At 36.2% G+C, this 25,612-nt stretch overlaps 1 protein-coding gene across 1 annotated transcript; it reads left to right on the forward strand.

Annotated features, from left to right (window-relative positions):
* On the forward strand, window positions 1-24,842 carry LOC121421795 (probable G-protein coupled receptor 158). The gene is made up of 9 exons (XM_041616597.1): window positions 1-1,417; window positions 14,875-14,980; window positions 15,574-15,930; window positions 16,718-16,896; window positions 17,656-17,894; window positions 19,676-19,814; window positions 20,336-20,441; window positions 20,819-20,986; window positions 23,078-24,842. The coding sequence occupies exons 1-9, from the start codon at window positions 357-359 to the stop codon at window positions 23,381-23,383; spliced, it is 2,661 nt and encodes an 886-aa protein (XP_041472531.1). The 5' UTR covers window positions 1-356; the 3' UTR covers window positions 23,384-24,842.
* The last annotated feature ends 770 nt before the right edge of the window (window positions 24,843-25,612 follow it).

The raw sequence follows: 25,612 nt of genomic DNA on the forward strand, positions 1-25,612 counted from the left end.
TCAGATGTGTACGTTTTTTTACCACTGGTTTGTAAAGGAGAAAGCGAACCACTCTCTTGTTTCCAGCTCGACTGATTATGCTCAAACCAGACTGGTGCAGTGTATTTTCCTCTTCATCTACGTGAATGGAGTTTACCGATTATCAATATATGCACATATGAGCAGGAGGGAGAGTACGTACATCTTCCATTCTCGCATCAAAGGAATCTAGTCGTTTGAAAAGAGGAAGAAAATATCATTCTCCACTTATGAGGATAATTTTCTTTGGCATCTTTTAAAACGGACTAAGGAACATTATATTTTGTGAAGATATACCTCAGACGGCCAATGCGTCCAGGGTAAGCTATTACAGCAACATGGAAGGATACGGATTAGCATATTTATTGATAGGGACATTTGTTACAGTGTGTGTCTGCAAGAATGTTTCTCCAGAAAGAGCTCAAGGGTTGTTCAGCGTGAATGGAAAGGTCCAACAAGGATACATTGATCAAGTTCTGAATCCCAATCGTCTCTCCGGGCGCCATAACAGAACGCTGAAGAACGAAACGAGAATGCATTCGGGACCACATGCTAATGAAACAAGAAGTCGAAAACTGCCGCTCTATGCGCCAAGCTATAACGACATTGGACCAAGTAATCATTCACAAGGTGAAATGGCCAATATTGATAAGCATGATATAAATCAGGAAAATGCTATTCAGTCGAGAGAGAGAAGAGAGGTGTTTAATTTAGATAGTATACTGGAGAGTCCCAACCCTGTAACAAGCTTCCTTAACGTACTTAAACGATCTCAAACCCTGGATGAAGGGAAATGTGGGTGGCATTCTCACTTTGACTGGGATTCGGATGATGTAGAGCACGATGTGCTGTCTCAAATCATTGATTTTGACTCAATAAGAAACGTTAATAGTACAGCGGTATATACTGCCAATCTCCTTAACACCTTCTTTGGTCAAGGTAACCCTTCCCCATCCAGCGTATTTAATAAGAAATCACTTTACTTCTCACTTGTACGAACGAACGTAGAGAGTAATAAAGAAATAATGGGCTGTTGCATTTCATTCGCATACATTGGAGAGGACTTGTTTTCTTCTTGTGCATTTCGCAGGGGTCCTGGAAGCTCCACGATTAACGAAATAAATGTTGATGACGATAAAGTTCAAAATCACCCGATTCTTAGTGGAAACGGTATTTTAGATGCACATCCGTCCATTGACAGGGCAATCTTTCCCCTTCAAAATCACATTGTGATCCGAAGACTAAATGAGACTACCAATGGAATATCAGAGAATATATCTTCTTTCTTTGTGACTAGTAAGCATGGAACGTGGTCAAAACCATATTTTGACTGCAATAAGACAAATCGCTGGTTAATAAGCTATTCGGTGCCGTTTTTCAACGCTTCAGATTCGATATTGTAAGTATAAAAATAAAGCACGTATACAGGATAATAATAATGCAATCTTTGTACATGTAGAAAAATATTTTGAACAAAGTTACACTTTAATACTGTTCCTAAATGTATATATTCATCACAAATTCGAATTATTTTGTCCGGGATCGAATGTATCAGAGCAAATCGCATTCATAAATATAAGATTCAACGCGCTCATATCGGCTCCCGCAAGGTAAACACCATCCCCACATTAAGCGAGATAAATGCCCTGAAAATCCTCCCTGACACATGACAGTATCAGTTCGAACCACCACTTTCTCTTCGTATACCTACAATGCTTTTTTGGAACGGGACGTGTATTTCCTCAGTTTTTCTTTAGTCTGAATGTTATTGATTGTGATATGTATTTTGAATAGTAACTTTGCCAATGCATCAGTAATATATGCAACTTGAAGGGCTATGTCTACCAAATGCATTAACAATCAAGAAATCATTGGTTTTATCTTTAAATCATATTCATACATATTGTTCCAAATCAAGAAGATTTCCATTCTTCCATGTCTTCTAATTACATTCCATTTTACCTTTAGATGTTATGGCTTATAATTGAGATTCAGACTGATATCCCCAACACTTATCTTTCATAAACAAATTAATTTTTAGAACCCCCGGTCCTTTTAACGATGTTCATCGTAATAATGAAGAACTTGTATTATTTGCATGATCATCATAAACATTGTGCTAGAGATATCACACACCAGTGTTACTGATTGCTATTCCATCGGTCGAGTTCATGAAGCCTGGAAAATGAATCTCTTCTGTCATTTCGACATGGCGAAAATCGCAAGAAAGCTCGTCACAACACCTGTTTCACAATGTCTACAGGAAGTAAGGCAGGTGATTGGGGATTTTTGGCGGGAAATTGATTTCTATCAAAGGCAATTGAGTATTGCTGCAGGTATGTGTTTGGGGTTGGGGTAAATGCAATCCGTCCATATATTTGTGCGAAGTTGGGTGTGATTTGTGTCAGTGTTCAGGGCTGGGTTCAGATTAATAATCATATCGCTGGTGGAATCGTCTCCGCGATATTTCAGTCTAACAAAGGTTTTAATGCAAGACGAAAATCAGGCCGGAGTTCAGGCATTCCTTTCGCATTATATTCACTGGACACATATTGGTTACGTTGGTCATAAGCCAACGACTATTATGAATCTATAATACATAATCATAAGTGGAATAGAGTGTTTGATGTTTCAACTATCAAAAATATACTCAAGATACTCTAAGATAAACGTTAGAATTGATTAAAAAAAAACAATTATGGCTTAGATTCAGACTTATATCCCCAACACGTATGGCGCGTTACACGAAACTACCTTTTAAATCCAAATCAAGCGTAAGCGTAAGGCCAAATATTTGCATTATGCTTAACATTCTTGCAACGTTCTGTTACGCTCGAGTTTGGGACTTATGCTTCATTTGCAAAATGAACGTAAATTGTGTTTCCTGTAATACCCCACTTGCCAGTCAGAAAGGAAAGACATATGATTTTTGTGTTTCACAAATAGACCATAAGAATATACCCATCCGTCTTTACTACATTTCGGGTATTACAGCACTTGCGCTCCAGGGCATGATCCCGATCACGCCACCTTTCTTATCTTATGGATTGCCTTTTGAAATTCAGCAAGGTTCTGTCATCGGACCATTATAGTTCACTCTTTACACCTGGGGGATATTTTTTTTATGGTTCATTGGGTAATCTTTCATGAAACTCTGCTTCAATTTATTGATGTAGTGCATGGTGGACTCAATTATATTGTAACAGTTGATTTTTTGTTGGAAAGCTCAAACTAAATTATTAGAAGACTATTTTTGTTTCATCCGCTTCAACATGTTTCCTCAAACAGAACAAAGGATATCATACTAATGATCATTGAGAAATCCTACCAAACATTACCATGCAATTCCATTGTAATCTTGGTCTCGTCAACTCGATGCATCATCTACAGTGTTGAATCCCCTTGTCTAAGTTGTTGCCTACGCAAGGTGAGGCAGTAAAGCCAATATCACGAAGGCTATTGTGTCTGTCTGGATTAGAGATCCGCTATCTTATCCAGAGGGACCAAATCGTCCTCTCCTTAATCTCCAGACACTGAAAATATCCTTATCCTCTTCGGACTCACACACTCCTTGATCTGTCTGCATACCCTATGACTGACAGTTCATGTACAGAGAATTGTCTTGTCGACAGAAAATTACTTTTACGACCATATTGCCATTGCAGGTGTTAATTTGTTATGCATGGGGGTTTATTGTTGATGTCTTCAGTATGTTTGACTTTGCTTAAGTCCGAAATTTACGTTCGTCGTGATGACAAAATAATGTTTATGACGTAACATTGTGCAAATAGCTCTACTTCCCATCCTAACCTTGACTTTCTTGCCTTTCCATTTCATTTCTATATCTAACCACTTTTTACCTCAGACCTTCCAGGACTTTACACATGGTGTACCGTAAACCACTTCCGCGATTAACAAACATCAGTTTATAAGATGTCAAAATTTGGCGAAACTCAATTCTCATTATCTCATGCATGTCATCTGTGGGTTTATGCCAGAGAGGAGGAGAGGAGTAATGAGAAAAAGAACGGAGAAAACGGAGGTTACCATTTTGTAAGGCTTCGTATACCCCCCCCTCTCTCTCCCTTGATCTGCACCTGCACCTCGGTTAGCCATTTATTCGTGTTCCTGGTGTCACGGTTTTCGTCCACTTATTGAATGACTGGAGAATAAATTTCAATAAAAATCATATCATATCTGTGTTGGAGTATATGTGGGTTAGCTATGTGGTATAATGATTTATTTGAACTACGTCTATATTAGAGATACATTTTGATATCGTAAACTCAATTCAATTCGAATCAGTATCTTAATTTCCAAATCATTATAAACATTACATATTTACAACACATAAGATCATATAAATGCATTTGAAATCATTAAATATATATATTTATAGGAAAATAGATAAACTGTGTACACAAAAAACTAAATATTTTAACATGCAGAATGAAAAAAAAGTGGGGAGGAAGGAGAAGAAGAAAAAATCCACACCACAAAGTCAATCACATAGGGATGGGGGGGGGGTAGGAATTTAAAATATGCATTACAGACATTGTAGAAAAAATGACTATAAGTGGATAGGAAGCTTGACTTACATTTTCGTTTTAAACAGTTTAAGTAGCTACATGATGTAACAATGACATTTAAAGAATTCCATATTCGAGGACCTTGATGACGGATCTAATTCAGCGAGCATTATTTTTTTTTTTTACTTTTGTCGGGTATTGTAAAAATTATCAAGTTGAAGAAAAGAGGAGATAATGAAAGGTAATATTGCTTTTGTTATGTTTGAACATTACCAGCTTGAACTTAACGTCCCCCATTTGTAAACACACTTTACAATGATCATGCTTACGTAATGCACGTTTTTAGGATAACTTACAGCTACTATCAATAGCTATAATTTTTTAACATTTTAATCTATTAAAGTAACCAAATTCTAAATAAGATCCGATCCCTTAAGATTTTTAATCTCCAGATATCTGTAGGTCCAATTTACTTTTTTTTTAATTGCCACGTTCTTTATATTCTCATTTCCCTTTGATTATAGCTATGTTGAAGTTTTGTTAATTTATCATTTATTCCTTTGCTGAAATTTTCCATGTGAAATCGTGGAAAGGACACATATGATTGAATAATAATGATTGAATGTTTGGCTGATATATCGTCTTGAACTTCCCCGTATCAAGCCTTTCTCTTTACCTGACACAAGTTTATCCACAATTCTCTGTTCACTTGTATTCAATTTGAAGTGGAATATACTTTAACCAAATAATGCAGTAGCTTTATTACGCCACTACTGTACGCAACGAGTCGATACTCTAGAAATCAGATGAAACGTGAATTAATGATTTTTCTTAGCAGTCACTGGCTTATAAAGACAGAGAGTAAACGTCCCTCCTATACTGTAATATATTCACATCATTGTCAGAGTGTAGGTATAAGAACAAGCACAGGACGCGATATATACCATCTAATATCCTGCTTATATAAATGACCATAAACTACCGCATCACTAGAAACTCTTCATATCATAGAAATCAATTTTCTATTTATGAAAACTCTATATAGCCTCTACAGGCGCGCGCTGTTTCTTCTTCTTTTTGACATAAATTATGCACAGTTGGGTTCTCTGACTACTAACAATATACTACCCTGAGGAACTCTTTGCTTTCGACTGCCGAGTGTCATGTTACGCTCACCGTGTCTGGCGTTCAGCTATAGGTTGAAGCATAATAATATCCAGTCAATGTACTGACAGTGCAAAAATTAATATCGAAGATGAACGATTAGCAATGGGCATCCAAGTGAACTCCTTTATTATATGTAACCGAGTTTATATGGTTTCTTTAATTTCCTCTTATTGCAGTTTGTTAGTAGTGCATGAGATTTGTCAATTGGGAATTTGATCTGATGATAAATCAGTTTAAGAGCAAATAAGCTTGTTGATTAAAAAGGAGAAGCAAAATTATAAGATAGAACCGATTACGTAATAAGAAAGCACAGCAAAGTAATTAAAAGGTTCGTCTTTAAATGACGGTAAAGTGGATGACATTTTCCCATGAGCAAGACATTTATTTTCTAGAGTGCCCTCTTAAATGAATTATGTTTCACTTAAGAATTATTGCGCATTATATATGTATGAGTGTGTGGCTTAGTGTGTGTGTGTGATGCGTGTGCTTGTGTGGGTGTGCGTGTGTGAAGGGTTTATGTGGGGATGTGTATGGGTCTGTTTAAAAAAACATTGTGTGTGATTGTAAATGTGCGGTTGAGGCATGCCCTGTTGTGAAAGTGTGAGTATATTTGTGTGTGAGCACACTCACGGACGTATGTGTGTGAGTATTTTGTCTTCATTGAAGATCTGTTGCGTTGACTAAAGTAAACATGACTTATAAATTCTATTAAACATTTATGTAGGGAAAAACGTATATTTGATATGATAGGCTATCCCCATTGGAAGTATTGATTTATTCACCTGTTCACTTTCCCATTAATTACGTGAATATCAAAATTGAAATATTAGCTGCCATTAATGATATAAATATCACACATAGAGGTAGCTTAACACGTCATTATGAACTGTACCAAACTGACAGGTCAACGTTTTTACATTTTACGTTGACACACAAGGGAGGATATATAACAACATTAGTAACTGCATCAATGCGATACGAAATAGCTTATCTTGAACTGAGGGCTACTCGACAAAACCTTTTATAAATGATTAATAATTTCAAAATTATCCCTGGCTCATTTCACAACACGATCCTAATCAACGCTAAGTAGTTATGAGGTCTGTTTCAAAAAGAGCTGAAATCAAATGCAATTACAAAAATCATTTGCTTTTTTGAGATACAAGCAATCAAATCTGCATTTCGGACTTCAGATAATTTTATGTTGGGTTAAACAGAACTCTTTCTTGTCTAGTATCTGTTTCTTTGTCCACCTTGCTTCATAATGCTTGATATATCAATTGTAAGTTTGTGCTCCATTTGCAAGGTGTCCCATAAAGAGTGGAAACACTATTTTATTCACCATTTTGATCACTTGATTAAAGACTCGTATCTGTCCATGATGCCATATTAAATGTGGTAATATTCTGTCACCAATACTCTTCTTTAACGCTGCAATCTGTGAATAATAAATACGCATAATAAATACGCCAATAGTTGTATTTGATGATATAATAATTCAAAATAATGCAATTATATTGAAAGCAACTGATTAAATCAAACCGTAGAAATATACAACAATGTGATAGCAAACATCTAAATCCTTTCAACACAATATAGGGCCTTTTCACACGTGAATCTTGAATCATTTTTGTAATGATGATTGTAATTCGTCTTTAGGATCGTGAGAACTTTCACACGGTCACTCAAAAGCTGTGATTTGAGTGACATTAATCTTGAGGATTCACCTCGTGAGTAGAATTTGAATAGGCCTACGTGATTGTGAGTAGCGTTCATGATTCTACTCATGTTCTGGTTTGGTTTCACACGTGCTCAAAATTCGTCATTACATTATATTTTTAACTGGAATCATCATTCAAATTACGATTTTTTTTACCGTGTGAAAGGGTGGATAGAGACATAGGCCTACACAATTCACGTAGCACCTTGAAAGCTTCCTGCAGTCTCACGACGAATGGGCTCTTGTTAGTATTAGAAATTGTATGGGGGAATATTATGAACATTTATAACCAAAAAGTGTCATCAATATTAAGCACTGATGCGTTACTTAATCACAGATTTCTCTTCTATGATGTGGTGAGGTTGAAAAGGCTTTAAAAGTTTTCTTAGTTATCATGGATCGATGAGCACTAGGAGTGTCATGTTTGTTTGTTTGTTTTATTTTTTTCTGCATTCATTAATAATACGCATCCTGTCCAAATATGACATAATACAAAGCTGTATAAATTTTGTACAAAATTGCTCTACATGTAGGGATTGCGAACAAATAACTGAAGTTCTGTTCAAAGATGCAACAAAATAATAATCAATTAGTTCATCTAGCGTTACATAATCGCAAAGGACTGTCATTATCATTATTATGCAATCATAATTACAAATTAATGTTTATGGCAAAAGAAGATGATAAAGACGGAAATAGCATGGATGAAGATGATGATGATCATCATCATGTCATTTTCATTCATTTGATTTTTATTTCATTTTTTATATTCTCGTTTGACATCTGTTTAACATAGAAGAAACAGCAAAAATAATGTATAATATAAAATTATAGACGATTGAAAGGTATACAAGTATCATAATCAGTCAATTGAAGCTTAAATAATTTAAGTCAAAGAAATATGATCAAGCTTGTAGAACTGCGGGGCCCGATAAAGTAAAATGTAAGTAATGAATGGTGCAAGACGGATCAAGCTTTATGTCATTAAACATACAAAATTGATTTTCCATTTAATACCAAAAAATAAAAAAAAAGAGAACGAAAATACATTCGAATGGGTCAAAAGCAATGAAAATAATTTGTATACTCTAACAGATTAATATACATCCCTACATATTTATGTATGTAATACAAATATACCCCATATGATGATGATGATGATAATGAGGATAATAATGACAAATATGGCTGAGTAATATCAGACTGACGTGTTTGTGAGATGTAAAATGATCCATAGCACTTATTCTATTTTTTTTACGAATAGATACCTTTTCCTTTGAATTTTACATCGCATCGGTTATCACAGCTAGAGTGTATTTTTAGAATATCTGAAATAAATAAGATGAAGACTTTTGTAAGAGAGCCAGAGAATTAAGTTGAACACAAGGCCGCATTCTTGAGTTATGCCATTTACGTCATACAATGGGCGTATGGAATCATTGCTATCGTATGCAGTCTGAATTGGAAAGAAGGATTTGAAGTCAGAAAGCCAGATACAGACACTCAGATAGACCCTTAGTTTTATCATTCACCTTTAGTTCATGATCAACTGCAATGTCCGAAACGTTTGTACATGAAATCAACTGTGGTATTCGCTGTGACTTTAGTTCTTCAAAGTTATTTCGCCATTGAGTTATACTTTTATTTACTCGGGAATCTTCACTTCAATTTGAAAAGAACAAAGTTATCGTTTATGACTGGCGATCTGCTGTCCATATGATTTTCAGTATTTATTCAAACCAGTAAAACATGATGTCATTTTCCCTTAAAACTTGAACTAAATCGTTGTTAAGAATGTGCAATCATTATAAACGACACCCTTTATGTTATGACCTTTCACGCTTATCGCATATCTTCGATTTGACAAGTTTGGTTAAAAATGGATTTCCATTTTCTTCAGTACTAGTAGGAGAACGTTTTAATGGAAGCTTGGGGATTAACTATATACGTGCATTATAAAAAGCGAATAAATTTGAATGTCAAGCTTGTAAGATAAATGAAAGTAAGAATAACACCAGCACCTACCACCACCACCAAAATAATTATGATGATGATAATAATAATGATAATAATCATCATCATCAGGTTTGACTTAAGAATCAATGCGCTTATGTATGAGGGTGTGGGTTGGTGTGTGTGATGCGTGTGCCTTTGAGGGTGTGCGTGTGAACAATAAATTGTTCATTATATGGTAGTAATTGTTTCGTCCTCTCCAATTATTATTCAACAGCCCAAAATAAATATTTTTCCCCCTGTCTTCTGCAGGGGCGGATCCAGTTGTTTGAGCGGCATATTCCCATTAAGGAATATATTGGCTGTGACTCTCAAATGGGGGGGGGGCACTTGTGTATGAACGACATATTTACATTAAACACATTGACTATGCCTCTTAAAGGGGGGGGGTCGGGCCAGAAATGCCCTCCCCCCCCTTGGATCCGCCACTAGTCTTCTGCTCTATAGTTACAGGAAATCACAATCATCCACATTTCAATTATCAACACTTGTTTGTTTTTCAGCAACAGTCTGGTTTCAAACTACAGAGAAACCTTAACACCGAAACAATAACTTTCGTCTCAGATAGCAGCTATGCGTTTTGAAACAGTTAGCCCATCTCTCAAAATGTCACCTCCACCTAGTGCAACTAAAGACATTTATGGTTTGGAGTTTGAGCTGGCATTTTGTTTTTGTAATGCTTTACAGGAGTTGATACTTACCCGTTCTGACTAATTATATAAACATTTTAGAACATATCCTTATACCTCAATCAACATGATCAATGAGTTAGTTTTATAAAAGACAACGAATCATTGACCATCTTTAAAGTTTGAAATCATCCTAATACCTTTGATTCTCATTTTACTCCCATAAAAAAAAGATATTTCGCAGTTTCCTTCTTTTCAAGATTGCACTTCTTTTCAAATGACTAAATTGCCTACATCACTTTTACCTCCATGATAGAAGATAGCGAAATAGCCAAACGGCGGATGGCCGGACGCAATATGCCATGGTGCTTTCATCGAGACGTGTCAAATTATTGTCGAACTACAACTGTTCAGTTTGTTCAATTATGTGTGCATCAATCAGCATGACATGGTCGTGTTATTGCTCCTACTGTTATTCCAGGGTTCTCCTCCAAGGAACGGAGAAGCGAACTGTAAAGAATTATCCCAACATAACTAGAGTTAATAACCAAAGTATTGCAGATATGTCACATAGCTTTTCAGGAATGTGTTTAGTCACATAGGAGGTATCCCGACTCTCCAGGAGTCTTCATTAAGGAATTATTTATGTTGCTTTGTTAAACTCTATTCAGCTAACATTGTGGAGACAGTGGTGGGCCACATGGAACACAAGTGTTATGTTTTGCCAAATATGTATGCTGTATGACGTGTGCCACATATTATTTGTAAGATGTATTATTTGATTGTTTTAAGCTCATTAAAATTAATTTTAAGTACGATAAGAATATCGTGGCTGTCCTTGACGTACCTATTTGAAAATCCTTTAATATAAAGAATCATATTCCGTTTTCAATTTTATTTTTTTTTATTATTACTTGCCACCCCCCCCCCCCCACTCAAAAAAAGAAAATTAGGATCATGTGCAATGTAAATTGAATTGGATATAACTTTAATACATTTTAACTGTTTTGGGGGGAATATTGTGATCATTTTCGTCACATTGGTGAAGCGGGGTATATGACGATACCTTGGATTTTATAGAATAGGTCATATTGTACAAAATTGTCATATTAATACTTTATTGGAACAAAGATGAATAGAACTGTATGATTCACTTAATTGTGTTTTGACGGAAGAATTTGCATTCTTTCAATAAAATCTTACCATAAAATTCCAAGCTATAGTAATATTTGACACATGTATGTGATAAAAGAATATATTCTAAATATCTTAGGCTTTTCATGCTCATAGTATATTTGAAAAAAAAATCCATGGAAATCCATATCTTATTATTCGAAATAGACATGAAATTAATTACTACGAAAAATTGCTTTGCCCAATTGATTGTGGGCCCGGCAGCCGCTGTGCGGCGCCAGATCGACGAGGCTCTATCCCTTTAACATGTTTAAACAGGGTAGCAGCAACTCCATTGAAATAACTGTTTAAGCAGAAGTTCAAGCCCCCAAAGATTTGAATTTTGGTGCAACATAAAATCATATATATAAATTTTAGCAGATGTGACGCTCTTGAATTTTTAACAAATCTTCTCCATCATATCTATCCGTAACGCCACTATGTCTGTCCTTGGAGAAAGTTTCTATCTCTTGCAAAATTGGAACTGAAATTGATATCTTCTTAGAATGTTTGAGGGTCAATACGCCATATCAAGGGTTTTAAGAAGAAATCTGGAAAAGTGTACCAAAAGGTCAAGAAAACAATTTCCTGACTTGTCTGCCCTCGATATTCAATTTCTCTCGGAGTAGTCGATAGAGATAATTTTACCTTTGCACTCATAATGCAATATCGAACTCTGTTTGATGATTTAAGTCGTTTGAACAGAAAATTTATTTCAGTCCTAATTTATTTCACGTAGGATTCTACATCTCTTGTAACGTTTCTTCTTTCTAACATAATGACATGCAGAGATCTCTCTCCGTGCACATCTTTCACTCAATGTCGGAATATGGGATTATTACTTTTAATCGTTTCTGATACACCATTTGATACTACGTTGATGTCATTGAAATTATAATTTTACTACTATGACCTTGGCATGGGATCCGGGCATGGGATGAGACGGGAAATGTGTTTTATTATCAAATCAACATCCTTTCAACAAGGCGACAATCTCTCTTCGTAATATTAGATTAAACGAAAGGAGAGTGTCTATTGTCAATTCAACTATGAAATGATATTTGAAGTAAAGAAATTTTATATCGTAGTGTTGAATGGTTTTGATCAAATTTACTTCAGTACATGGACTTGTGTAAATGATCTTTTCATTTTCTCATCTTATAAATTTCATACGAGTATAATCAAATAAGAATCAGAGATCAATTTTCAAGACAATAAAACGAACAATAAATGTTGATAATCTTTTGCGCACTCATTTTTCTCGAACCTTGATTTATGAAATGATTTTTAGTTTTGTACTAATAATTGTTTTTACTGGTCATGTGGGATTGACTTTTGTCGTATTTCATTTCCATTGTTATCATTTTCATTGTCATATTAGCTTTAGTACTCATCAATTGCTTTTGTTAGCAATAAAACACTCTCCAGCAGTATTAGAAGAAAAAATTGAAGCTAAATGTAATGAAAAATACTCATTTGAAAGTGATATTGTCCCAAAGGGGTATACGATTAATAAAGAAATTGTGTATGGTAGAAAATGACTGTGAAACGCAGTGGAGAGTACAAGGAAATTCATTTTGTACCGCACGCATTCGATTAAGAGGAAGGCCCCACCACCACCACTGAAAACAGAAAGATGAATGTTTGTTTAGCTGTTACTTAGTAATTAAAAAATGTTTACAGAATGGTTTTAATCAATATGATGAAAGACATAATTATACTTATAATAGCCGTGGGTCTAAATATTAATTACTTCATTATTAGGAAACTGATTGATGCAATGTAAGATTTTGGAGAGAACAAAGGATATAGAGAAAAAACAGTTTTCTAAAATTAATATGAGAATAGAGATTAAAGAATGGAAATTAAAGGAAAAATGATAAGGAAAGTTTAGGGGGTGAGAAAAGGAAGAACATCAACAATTATCAGACACCATAAAAGATGCGAGAGAGTTTAGCATGGACCAATCGAGCTGAATTACGGAAAGGCAACTCACCGAGTCAACTAGGGAGCCGAACGGGGGGGGGGGGGGGTGGGGGGCATTTTCCTTGTTTGTTTTGATATTTTTTTGCATGTTATTTTTGAGATAATACTGCTACAGTGGTGACCTTTGACCTTTTTTTGGTTGACAGATTTTGTCTGTACACAGTGCTCCCCCCCCCCTCTCTCTCTCTCCACATGTCAATCCTGGATCGATCCATTGAATAACCTTCCCCTTGTGTAAAATAATACCGAGACTAGTATCATGGGAAAAGATCCGAGAGATTGCACTTTGTTCGTTAGAACTGCTCAGACATTGTGACAGATGTATTTCTGCAACATCTCCAGAGGTGACATGACATTCGCTCCTGCGACATTTGCTCTGTTCTTAATATATCAGATGTCATGCTATTAGAGTTAGGATTGTAATAAAGTTTATGGTTCAGAATAATGAGAAGATAGGGATTCGAGTTGATTCAGTGTTAGAGGTTATATTTTAGATTTCATATTTGGCTTAATGAACAAATTTTCCATTGGAGCGATTGACGCCGGAGCCAATGTCATAGAACTTCTCCAGACAAGTTTTTTTTTGCTAACTGTTTAATCACATCAGGAATTTTCTTAGAAGAGCAGTAGGAAAATCCATTGATAAAGGTTTTACTCAACTGATCGAATCCTCCTCAAGAGCCGGCACAAGCATTGTAGATCACTTGTTCAGATTCGGTTTTTAATTATTTGTTCTACAACAATCCGCAAGGAGGTAAAGGACTGATAGAAATGGAGAGGTATCAGTTTAGATGTCCAAGACATTCCTTCCTCCATGCAGGGCATCGCAAATATCCGACATTAACAATATTAATGAATAAAAGGGGCCCATCTTGCCCCTTTAGGCACACCAGTTAGGGATCAAACTTCGAAGATGGTGTTACCTACCTGGACAGAATGTCTAGGTCCGCTTAGATAGCTATATAGAAGATAGCAGCAGTATTATATTCATCTATCCCACCGTTGGATAAGTTTTTAAACAACTACACCGTGATTCACTAAATCAAATGCCATTAAGAAGTCGATTGTGCGCAAGATAGCTAACTTCAGTTGCTCTTCGACTTTTAAAAAACAGATTGTAGTCACTTATTGGATGTTCCAAACATAATATACCTTACGATAAGGAGACTGATCACACAAACGTTGTTTAGATATGAAAGATCCAAACATGAAAAAGAAGATACATTGGAAAAAATCGACTGCAGGGTAATTCTTTACGATTATCGAAAAGCTACCAGCAGATTGGACAAACAAAATATCGAAAAGATATAATTGCCTCAGTGATATCAACTAGGAGGTGGCTGATTGTCTAAGGCCTCAGACTAGAGACCTAGGTTCCGAGGTCCATCATGAAAGCATGCCCTTGATATCAAGGGATTTTTTTTTCTACATAGCTCTTTTTAAATGATCGATACCAACATGGCCACACTGTCATACCTGTAAAAACCCAAACATTTTAGGGAACTACAATATGGTCCATAATTCCAATGCTTAACACAAATGAGTTGATCATTGAATTTGTGAAATATCTCGAACATGTTCTTCCTTCTGTATTTCTATCATTTTCTCATTGATTATTCTACACTGGATTTTTTTTCAGAGGCATAGTGTCCGTTGATATGGATCTGATGTCTATGGATATCGACCAATGCGACAATGGAACAGGGATTTTCGCTGGCACACACAAGTGTCGAAACACTACAACAGTAAGTATATCATTTTGATATTTTTTTTTCTAGACGGCCAAACCTACCCGGCAGAAGTGGTGATACCTGAGGGTAGACATTTTTAAACAACCCCACCTCTTTGCACATTGAGAAACTTCTTGCGCATTTTAAAGGTACAATTAGCTTCATTTATTTAGCTTTAGAAATGCAGAGTTATTCCCTTCTGGGAAGGTGTACATGTTGAAAGCAAATATCTGTAGTTGCGCAAATGGGCATTTCCGGATGCAAACAAAAACAAATATATGTATTTTATACTTGAAGTGCAGATTTGCGACTAAAACGTGCTGCTGTAAGTGATGAATTGATAAGTGATGCACCCTCTTATAACCAATAATAGAAACAAATGATCCCTTCTCATAAAAAGGGGATAAAAGGGGGTTGTACATCCATGAAAGATTTGACTTTTAATAACTCATTTTACTTCCTACATAATTGTAATACCAAAAATTACGATACCTATCTTTACTTTTGCCTCTATTTCAAGACTGGAGTTCATCTGCTCTTATTGTTTTGATAATATTACCCTGATTATGGTACCAAGCTAATAATCATATCATTTCGTTGCTTTCCAGTGTGTTCCTGTATCAGGACGTGGGTTCTCCAGTGGTTCCTACCAGTGTGTCTGCAAAGATCGTTTCTACTTCCCTGATACCTTTGCGCCGGTAAAGGGCTTCAATGGATCGCTGGTTGAACAAGCTTGGATACTATCAATATCTCCACAACACCAAGGAGGTGTCGGAGCCGATGCCTATATACATGATTTTGACTGTCGACCTTGCCGTGAAGGCTGTACCACCTGTGTGGATGATGCACCTTGCTTCGTGACTAACGATGCCATACTTCGAGCTGTCATACTCACCATGCAAGCTTTGTGCATGCTCCTGACGATTGGTTTGGTCGTAATCATCCTCAGAAATAGAACAGCTAAGGTAGGTTCCTATCCACTATTTCTCATTATTTCCTCCTCAATTAAGCAAATAGTTTTTGTTGGTGAAAATGATGATACAACCTATCTTTTCCGGGACGATATAGATGTGGCTATCGGAACCAGAACTGAAGACAGATTCACTTCGACGACAAAGTGATGGTTTGCTTCATTGCTGAAACGAAAAAAAAAATTATTATTTTGCTCATATAAAATAACGTACAGACAAAATATTTTTTCTTTTTCGGTAATTTGTGTTTTTTATCTTAATTGAAAATATATGACCAAATTTAGGCAAAGCTAAGAGTTTTCATCTTTCCTTATGCATTCCTTTAAGCTATGGTGCGCGTATGTTAACTATTATCCGAGTTCTCGTATGAGAAAATACGACACAGTGCAACAAACTTTTATCTAACATAATACAAAGTGCAACGCACTATTACAATGTATTTCTATGACTATGCTGTACATATTCCATATAATACTAGTTACTTCATAGAAGTAAATTGTAAGGAAAGGAAGCTATCATGCTCATTAAACTGCCCATAATCCAAGTAGTTTACAACTATTTTAAAGAGTTATATAAAAGTCATAGGCAAAATAATCCATTTTAGAATAACATTACAAAATATCTTATTCCATACTGTTTGGATAATTATTCTTTCAAATGGAAGGACTTCCCATCGAACCAACATCTATATGTCGTTGAAAAAAAAAGAGATTAAATGCACAGCTCATATAAAGAGCATGCAAACCTTGATTTGAACTCAATACCTTCAATATTATTACAGGTGATTTGCTGTGACAGTCCGTGGATGCTTGTCGTTCTCCTCATTGGAGCCTTTGTTCTCTATGCTGAGCTTATCGCTATGTACTTTGAACCATGTGCACTGACCTGCTTCCTCGCAAAGTGGCTCAGAGGCTGGGGGTTTGCAATTGCCTATGGAATGCTTGTCCTAAAAATTTACAGGTTGGTGGTAGGATTAAGACCGCTCATTCGCTCATGGTGATTTCGTGATTATTAACCATTCTGTTATCTAAATTCTTGTTTTCATTAGGATTGCCTTCTTTCTCTCTCTCTCAAAAAATGGAATACCCTCTTATCCTCGTATTGGTGTTGAAATATTTATTTGTCTTTACACTTTTAAATTAGAAGGGCAAAAATGCCCAACTTTTAACCAACCCTGGACAACATACTGTCCATACAACTATTGGTTAGAATCTGTCCAAACTGGGTGATAAAAATTAATAATTGAGTGACAAATTTGCTAAATTGGATAATAATTGCCCAGAATATAAATATATATTGCCAACATACATTACTCAACACAGTATGTGTACATTTTTTTTCAAGTGTGTAGAGATATTCATAGTAGTAGTAGTAGTATTGTTGCTGTTGTTTTTATTATCATCAACATCATCGTTATCTAAGCCTTCTACATTTATATCATTCATGTTGTCGTTATCATGGTTATTATTTCGCTGCTATAGGCGAATAATTGATCAGCCCTAAAAAAAATGCATAGTGCATGTTCATTAAGGTTACCAGCCCCTATAGGAATCTAGTCAGACCAGAAAGTGATGACAACACAAGATTTGGAGTGTACATCACATATAAAAAAAACAAATGTAATTTCTAATATAAATTCTATGAAAAAAATAAATCGTTTTTACTGTGTATGTATGCAAAATTTAAGAATTTCTCATATTAATTTTGATCTACATTCAGGAAACTGGCCATTTTCCAAACCCGATCAGCTACTCGTGTTCTAGTGCGCGACCGTGATGTCCTCAAGTGGCTCCTTCTTATCATCTTAGTTCTTTCGGGTTACCTAGCTGCTTGGACCACATTCTCTGTTCAGAGTATGCAATACTGTGACGTCGATATCGTCGCTTTAGGGCAGGACGGGGATGGAATGAAGTTCTATACGTGTGAAGTACGATGGTGGGATTACGTCATAGATGTCAGTAAGTGCGATTGAAATTTAAGATGATGATGATGGTTAATGATTTTATTGTAATCGTTTAAAAGTTTGCATTATGGAAAAGAGGTACTTTAAATCCATTTAGTATTGGTATCACCACCGTCGGCATCATTACTAGTATTGTTATTATTGCTATTGTTATTACTATTATTATTATATCTATTTACCATCATCATCGTTATCATTGTAGTAAAAGTGATAGTGTTCATACCCTTTGTAGTCACTTCAGTACATTTTCTCGTCTACTAGAAGCGGTGGTGGTGCTGCTGCTGCTAGTGGTGGAGGTGGCGGCGGTGGTGATGGTAGAAGAAGAAGTAGTATTATTATTATTATTATTAGTAGTAGTAGTAGTAGTAGTAGTAGTAGTAGCAGCAATAGTAATAAAAGTAGGACTGGTAGTAGTAGTAGTAGTATAGTAGTATAGTAATAGTAGTAATAGTAATAGTAGTAGCAGTAGTAGTAGTAGTAGTAGTAGTAGTAGTAGTAGCAATAGTAATAAAAGTAGAAGGACTGGTAGTAGTAGTGGTGGTGGTGGTGGTGGTGGTAGTAGTAGTAGTAGTAGCAGTAGTAATAAAAGTAGAAGGACTGGTAGTAGTAGTAGTGGTGGTGGTGGTGGTAGTAGTAGTAGTAGTAGTAGTAGTAGTAGTAGTAGTAGTAGTAGTAGTAACAACATGCAACATGCAGCGAATTTGGTATCTAGAAAATTTGGGGAAAAAGAAAATGAGAAAGAAAGAAATAGAGAGAAAGAAAGAATAATATACCCCCCCTTGGTCATGTAATGTCCCCTATCAAAATATTATACCGCCACCCCTCTTAGTATAGCCTTTGGATCAGGTGCTTTATTTGAAATATGCTATATAAATATAAGCTATTAACCGAGTGCCTCTATGAAGACCTTAATAATTATGTGGAAGTCATGGGGAAAACTTACAATTCCGAGACGATTCAAGTGTTGCTATCTTTCGAAGCGAACAGATATGTCTAATCATCTGAAATCACTGGATTTATTATTATTGATTTATCTTTTTCATTTGCTATCAACTACAGAAAGTAACAACTTATTGTCCACGAACAAAAAATGACTTATTTCAGAAGACAATGTTTTGTATCTATAAACTGCCACACATTTGCGTGTTCGCGCACACCCTCACACCGTAAAGAAAATTAACGCACACACACACACAAACATCCTACAGACCAGAAAGGTTGAAGATTAATAATGAATTAAACAGTTCGTTTTTTAAAGTCTAATGTAGAAAAATCACTACAGTCACGACAGACACCATCTATACTGTCACAGCAAACTTTGACAGTGTAGCGTTTAAATAGTTAACCCAAAATGATGAATATGTACATGCGCACAAACAGGGTATACAATCATGACTGTAAAGATGGATTTGAGAAAAAGCTTTTACCAAGGAATACATATATGATAAAATGCATCATCGGGGGAATAATTAGCCTCAGGTTCGCTTTTTTTTACTATCTCCTCCCAAAAAATAAAAGTAGAATTCAAATAAGTATGATGAAAATAGACATTAGTATACTTACAATATGAAAGGTCGGCATTAGAGATTAAAATGGATCTATATACTTCAATCTAAAAGTAAGAATAATGAATATGTTTCTGCGCAAAGTGAACAAATGTACATTGCCTTAAAAAAGTCGAAGCGCTTTTGGCGTTTATTGAGTATACTGATTAGCATGTTTAAAAACAAATAAATGTTACATAATTATTTTCTTTTCTTTGTTTGCTTTGTATAGTTGAATTCCTATTCCTTCTGTTCGCTATCTACCTTTGTTATGCGGTAAGAGGAGCTCCCTGTGAATTCCACGAAACAAGATATATCACAGTAGCCATCTATAACGAGACAATACTTTCTGTCTTTCTACATGTGCTAAGGTGAGTAATTTACAGAACAAAAAAAGTAAGGGGCCTCCGCTTCATCCACCCTAAATAAAAATGTTGTAACTTTTTACGCTAAATTTCAATGTTTCATAATTTTATACCTCTTTTAAGTTTTGGAAAATTCCCTAAAGAGGGGATGAAATTGCGCTTTTACATGAATTTCCTCTGTGGTCCGGATCTTGGTCAATATAAAAATAAGTGCGCATTATATTTTTTTATGAAAGTACTTTTGATATGAAGATGAAGAACCATTGTATTGTATTGTGGATGGGTCGTTTATCTGGACAAGACGGTCATTTCCATTACTTTTGCAAGTAATATATATCATGAACAATAGTAGGCTTAATTTAAAGCAATATTCGGAGATCATAACTTTATAAATAATTCATATTTGTTTATGAATATAATTCCTGACATCCCGAGGAAAAATAAAATGTAGATAACTGGTAGATGCTATTTTATCTGTGTCCAAAAAACTGACCCCCATCTTATTATGATTCTTGTTCTATTTTCAGACATTTTCTGTGGTCAACTACACCGCCTGACTGGACTTTTCTAATGACCTTCATTCATTCTCAACTAACAATAACTGTCATGGTATCAATTATCTTCATACCAAAGGTAAATATATTGTGATATACTGTACACCTGTAAAAACACACGTACATACATATATATATATATATATATATATATATATATATAATCAATGAACGAAGTCTATTTCATAATGTTAACTTTCAGTGTATAAGAAGTAAATAACGAGTCAAAAGCCCTTTGTTATAGAAGAAAGCAGCAATGCAAATGCTTTTTAACACAAGCCATGGAGAACGTAGTGATCCTATATGCTCTACTTGGAAAGAGCACTTTGATATTTCCAATATCTTCTTCATCATTGTATAGACTATATTAATGATGACATATTATAATGAAAACTGTAGCTTTGTTTATGAATTTTGAGGACTGACCAGGAACCTTTCCCCCTACTTTCGCTTTAGCTGATAGTGTTACACAAGCTGATACATAATGAGGAGTTTCGAGAAAGAGTCAACTCTAGAGTGGTATACGATGCAGCTAGCAAGTGGCAAAACTCCACTTTCCTCAAACAAAATTCAACGTCTAATCCTTCTACCGACCAACACAATTTCAATGCAGAAGATGTTCGGGTAAGTATACAGATGGAAAAGTGATGATTTGCATCACTCACATGGGAGCAAGTTGGCGACTGCTCCCTGCGATCTTACAAGTATTGAAAAGGGGAGGAGGAATAAGCCGAGAAAGGAGATGATAAAAGTACTTTGGGTCGTTTTAGTCTATGATACTCCTATTATTCAATAAAACCATTCATTGAAACCATGAGATAGAGATAATCAAAACCCCGATTAAAACACACCTTGTGCAGAGACATGTCCTTTAGAACAGCTGGATCCTCAGTCGAGGTCCTCCTGTCAGCCATTTCGGCCCATTATCTGTATGGCTATGTGGCAGGAGGAGGGCCAGCAGCATTAAGACGAAATGCCACCTCCAGCTGCTCGTTTGGTAAGTTGGCTTTGTATCCGTTCCAAATCCAGACTGAGAACCTTGTAGCACTCTCCATTTAGTCGAAAGCCAGCTTCCTTCTGTTCGTAATTCCCATCCTCGAGAGGAGCAAATTGAGAGATTTTGTAGAATATCCTCTACAGCAGATCTCCGCTGGGTAGCTACCTTCCTTCCCCCTCCTTGCATTCTGAGATAGGTCTGGCATACTTTGCTGTCTTGTACTCATCTCTTAGTTCCCCTCCCATGGGACAGTCAATTTGCAGAGGATAACAGACTTGGACTGCTTCGACCAGACTACCATGTCTGGTCGAATTCTGGTAGACGCAATCTCATTGGGGAAGGTCATCTGCTCAAGTCTGTGACCAACTGCCAGTCTCTTGCTAGACAAAGGAGCCTACTTGTATGTGGTCTATAGCTTTCCTGTTGTATCCAGTGCTTGTTCCTGCCTTCATAAAATATATCATCACTGGAGCATTTGATGATTTTGTTTGGTTTTAGATTTTCTATGGTGTTATTAAAGGAATTGCTAAGTTCTTTCGAGATTTCATTGTGCCTCCATGTATAAAGGCATTTTATTAGAGACATATCATCTGAAAATTTGATAGAATGTGCCTGAGTGAACTCTTCTTTCCACATCTAGAGTAATTCTCGTTCTTGGCCCACTTCTTCAGGTTGTGAGGGGAAGGAAGATCGAGCATCATAAGTTGCTCGTATATAGCAAGAATTTGAGTATGCCTGTTTCCATTTTCCATATGTCTTTCCATGACAGGGACCTCGGTTCTACACACTCCCATCGACACAAAGCTCCCTGCTACACGAGACCATCTGCTTTAGCTATGCGACGTTCCTCCTCTTTGTGACGGATTTCGTCAGGCAGTATCCTTCGCTTGATTTTCTTAAAGAAGTACTGGATTGGATTCATGCCTAGCCATGCTCTGTTGGTTTGCAGGCCCAACCATGTCTTTGTGCCTCAGCCGAGACTCCATTTCCTCAATTTCCATTTGCGTCTTATGCGGATGTCTGGCACAGTCCCCTTAACAAGCTGGTCGCTGGAGTCTCTCAATGTTGAACTCATGTGAGCCCTTTTCTACTAAAACTCCTCTGTACAGGGTAGCTTCAACTTCGTGGAATAGCTGTAGAAGCTTATGCATGGAGGAATGCCAAGCCACATAGTACACTAAGATTCTTTGCTCCATCCTCTGAACATGTGTCTTTGCTATCTCATAGAGCATCAAAGGCCATTTGACCCTTGGGAAGAGACCTAACTTTAGGCACCACAGCGTAAGTTTATTCGGGAGGGTACATTTGTCAATTCATTTTGGTCCATCCTCCACCACTGTTTGGACTTTCTTATTGTATCATCATAGGAAAGTTGGGATGGTGACTGACTAACATAGACTGGAGTGTCTAAAACCATGTAGTATACAATTAAGTGCCCTAGGAAGTTCATTGCAGCCAGGATGGCTTGACATCTAATGAGAAGGCTTTACAATATGCCAGGTTAATTATTGAACTGTGTCTGATTGATTTGCGGAAATTATATAAGAGGGAAAAGATTGTTTTTAGGAATTCATGCAGGTGTAAAAAAAACCTATCTCACTAGCAAAAATAATTATGTTTTCCTATGATTAAAACGGACGTTCATTGAAGAATATCTCGCAATTAGTAGAATAAGCATGATCATAACCATGATAACTGTTTTTTCCCCTCACTTCCAGGAGGAACTAAAGCGACTGTACACTCAGCTTGAACTCTACAAGACCAAGTCTCTGAGGATAGACAACCCACACCTACCTTCAAAGAAACGTTCCGGAGGGCCAAGATGGCGACCTCCTCGTAGATTCTCTCGGGGTCACAGCCTGCGTACTCACAGCGGTCACTCGGAATCCGAGTTCTCTTCGGAAATTGCTCGGAGCAACGAAAGCCTGACGAAGGCCGTCGAACTGCACGATTACAGGCCGAATCATGTCGATGGTTTAGAGGTCCACGCGCATGTCAACCAAAAGTGGTCCCCTCAATCATGACATCTTGCTGGAAACATATGATTTCGGCAATTACCTTTCTTAGTAAATCATCATTTTACAGGAGCAATGACCACAGCTATGAAATTATTGCAGCCCAACCTTATTAAAAACATCATCTTATGACATCCTTTTACCGCCATATTAACAAGTACTTGTAATAGATTAAATCGCAAATTATACCGTGTACCAAGGGGTCTATAAACTCAGCTGGAACTCTACAAGACCAAGTCACTGAAGATAGACACTCTGACGAAGGAATCGACTAGTATATCTAGTTTTTTTTCGCTTGATGCGGCAACGCCATCCCATTCATTAATCCAGTGGATACATTATAATGCCCTGCATGGCAAGCTGTAACGCAATGAAATTATTTTAAACGAATGTGTTGTGTATTTAAAAGAGGATTTCAAAACGTATCTCCATATCTCACTAAATGATAATTGTAAGAAACCATGCAGTCCCAAAATGTAAAGATCCGAGGGGAGATGAGGTGAGACAGATCGAGGGCCTCACTGCCTCCCCAGAAATTCTCTAGAAAAAAACCCCGCACAAACATTGTACCAGATTCATCAATTACTACTTAAAAAGGAAAACTGCGATATGCTTCATCGCTTCGCTCCCCGCTCAATACTGCCCGTCAACGAGGAGTCATAAACCGATCATGACCTCAATTCCAGTCAGGTGTGTTATGCCGACTCATCAGATGCTGATATTTAATACGTCAACCATCTCTAACCACGTTATACCTATTATAAAGAGTCTGATATACAACCCCGAATAATGTCATTCATTATTAGATGATTATTAGGTATATTATGTTCTAACAAGCGTTTGTAGGATTTTAACATGATTCCTAATAATGTTGGCGTTTATTAATCATTCTAAACTGTAATGATAGTAAGTAGGGACTTACATTATCTGCAATACACTCATTTATATATGATTGATTTCTGCTTCGTTCGAAATTTGTACTCCATGTATTTTTGGTTTTCATTATGAAGGAACTATAAGAATATATTGCATGTGTAATTATTTTTTAGACACCTCAGGGGAAAGAGAACGAACTGCAAATAAGTGATATTTAAGGGGCTGTCACCAAGAGGGTATATCACTCGGTGGGTAGCTAATATCAAATGCATGACAGGTATTGGTTGGTCTATTTAAGCTTTTGTCGACGATCTATTTGGTCTTTTCCCACATGGTCTAATCCTGTATGTCGTCTGAAACCAATTCGTCTTCTAACCATTTGGTCTAATTGCCATTTGGCCATTTACAATTTCTCTAAAGTAACACTCTAAAAACAAATCAGTCAAATTGACTAGACAAGTAGTCAGCTGGGTGCAAAGTCTGATATGCTAGTCACACTTCTGACAAATATCCTGGTTAGAAATAACTCTCTCTAGTAACATACGACTAGAAAATATTAAAATATGACTACAATAACAGTAACACCCAGCTGACCCTATTAACTAGTAATTTTTTGACTGATTTGTTTTAAGAGTGTAGATTATCCCAATTTTAACTATCCACTTGGTCTAACGAAACACCACTTAGTCCATAAGGTTAATGAACTGCTAATGAAGGAAAATTTCATTTGTAAAGGTAAAGAATATCGTAGATCAGTCTTGATCCACAAAATGTTCTGGAAACAATTGCAAATCTAGCATAATGTTAAGTATAGGCATGCATGGTCATTTATCATTATCAGGGTTTTGATTTGTAATATGATTATTTTATTCCTCGGCAACATCTCTGGTATAAATGATGTAAGAGGTGAATGGGATGAAACTGTTATCATTCTGGTAAATAAACAATATAATACTACATGATCCAAATTAAGATATATATTGTGTTATGGGCAATGCCTAGTGAATATTTGGCTTCAGCCATCTGGATATCTATTTTTTTTTTGTTACAAGTTTCCTTTCGAATTTTGGGCATAATCACCATAGGTGATAGTTACGTTGATAGTCCAGCCACGTTCTGTTTTATTTACCTTTACAGATGAAATGAGTGAGTTTACACGCTGCAGAATAAAAAATAGACAAAGGTAGATCGAAAATAGGAGTGTTGTTACTTTCACTATTTTTTATCATTGTAGATCATTAGTATATGAATGTTGCATTTTCAGAGACAGAATACTGAATATCATTACGTGTATTACTTCAGAATAACAAAGTTTAGTTCTCTATCATATATAGCGTGTTTTTTAGAAACCGTTTTTCCTAA

This window comes from Lytechinus variegatus, chromosome 1 (genome assembly GCF_018143015.1).
Source record: "Lytechinus variegatus isolate NC3 chromosome 1, Lvar_3.0, whole genome shotgun sequence".
In the NCBI taxonomy this organism is placed as follows: Eukaryota; Metazoa; Echinodermata; class Echinoidea; order Temnopleuroida; family Toxopneustidae; genus Lytechinus; species Lytechinus variegatus.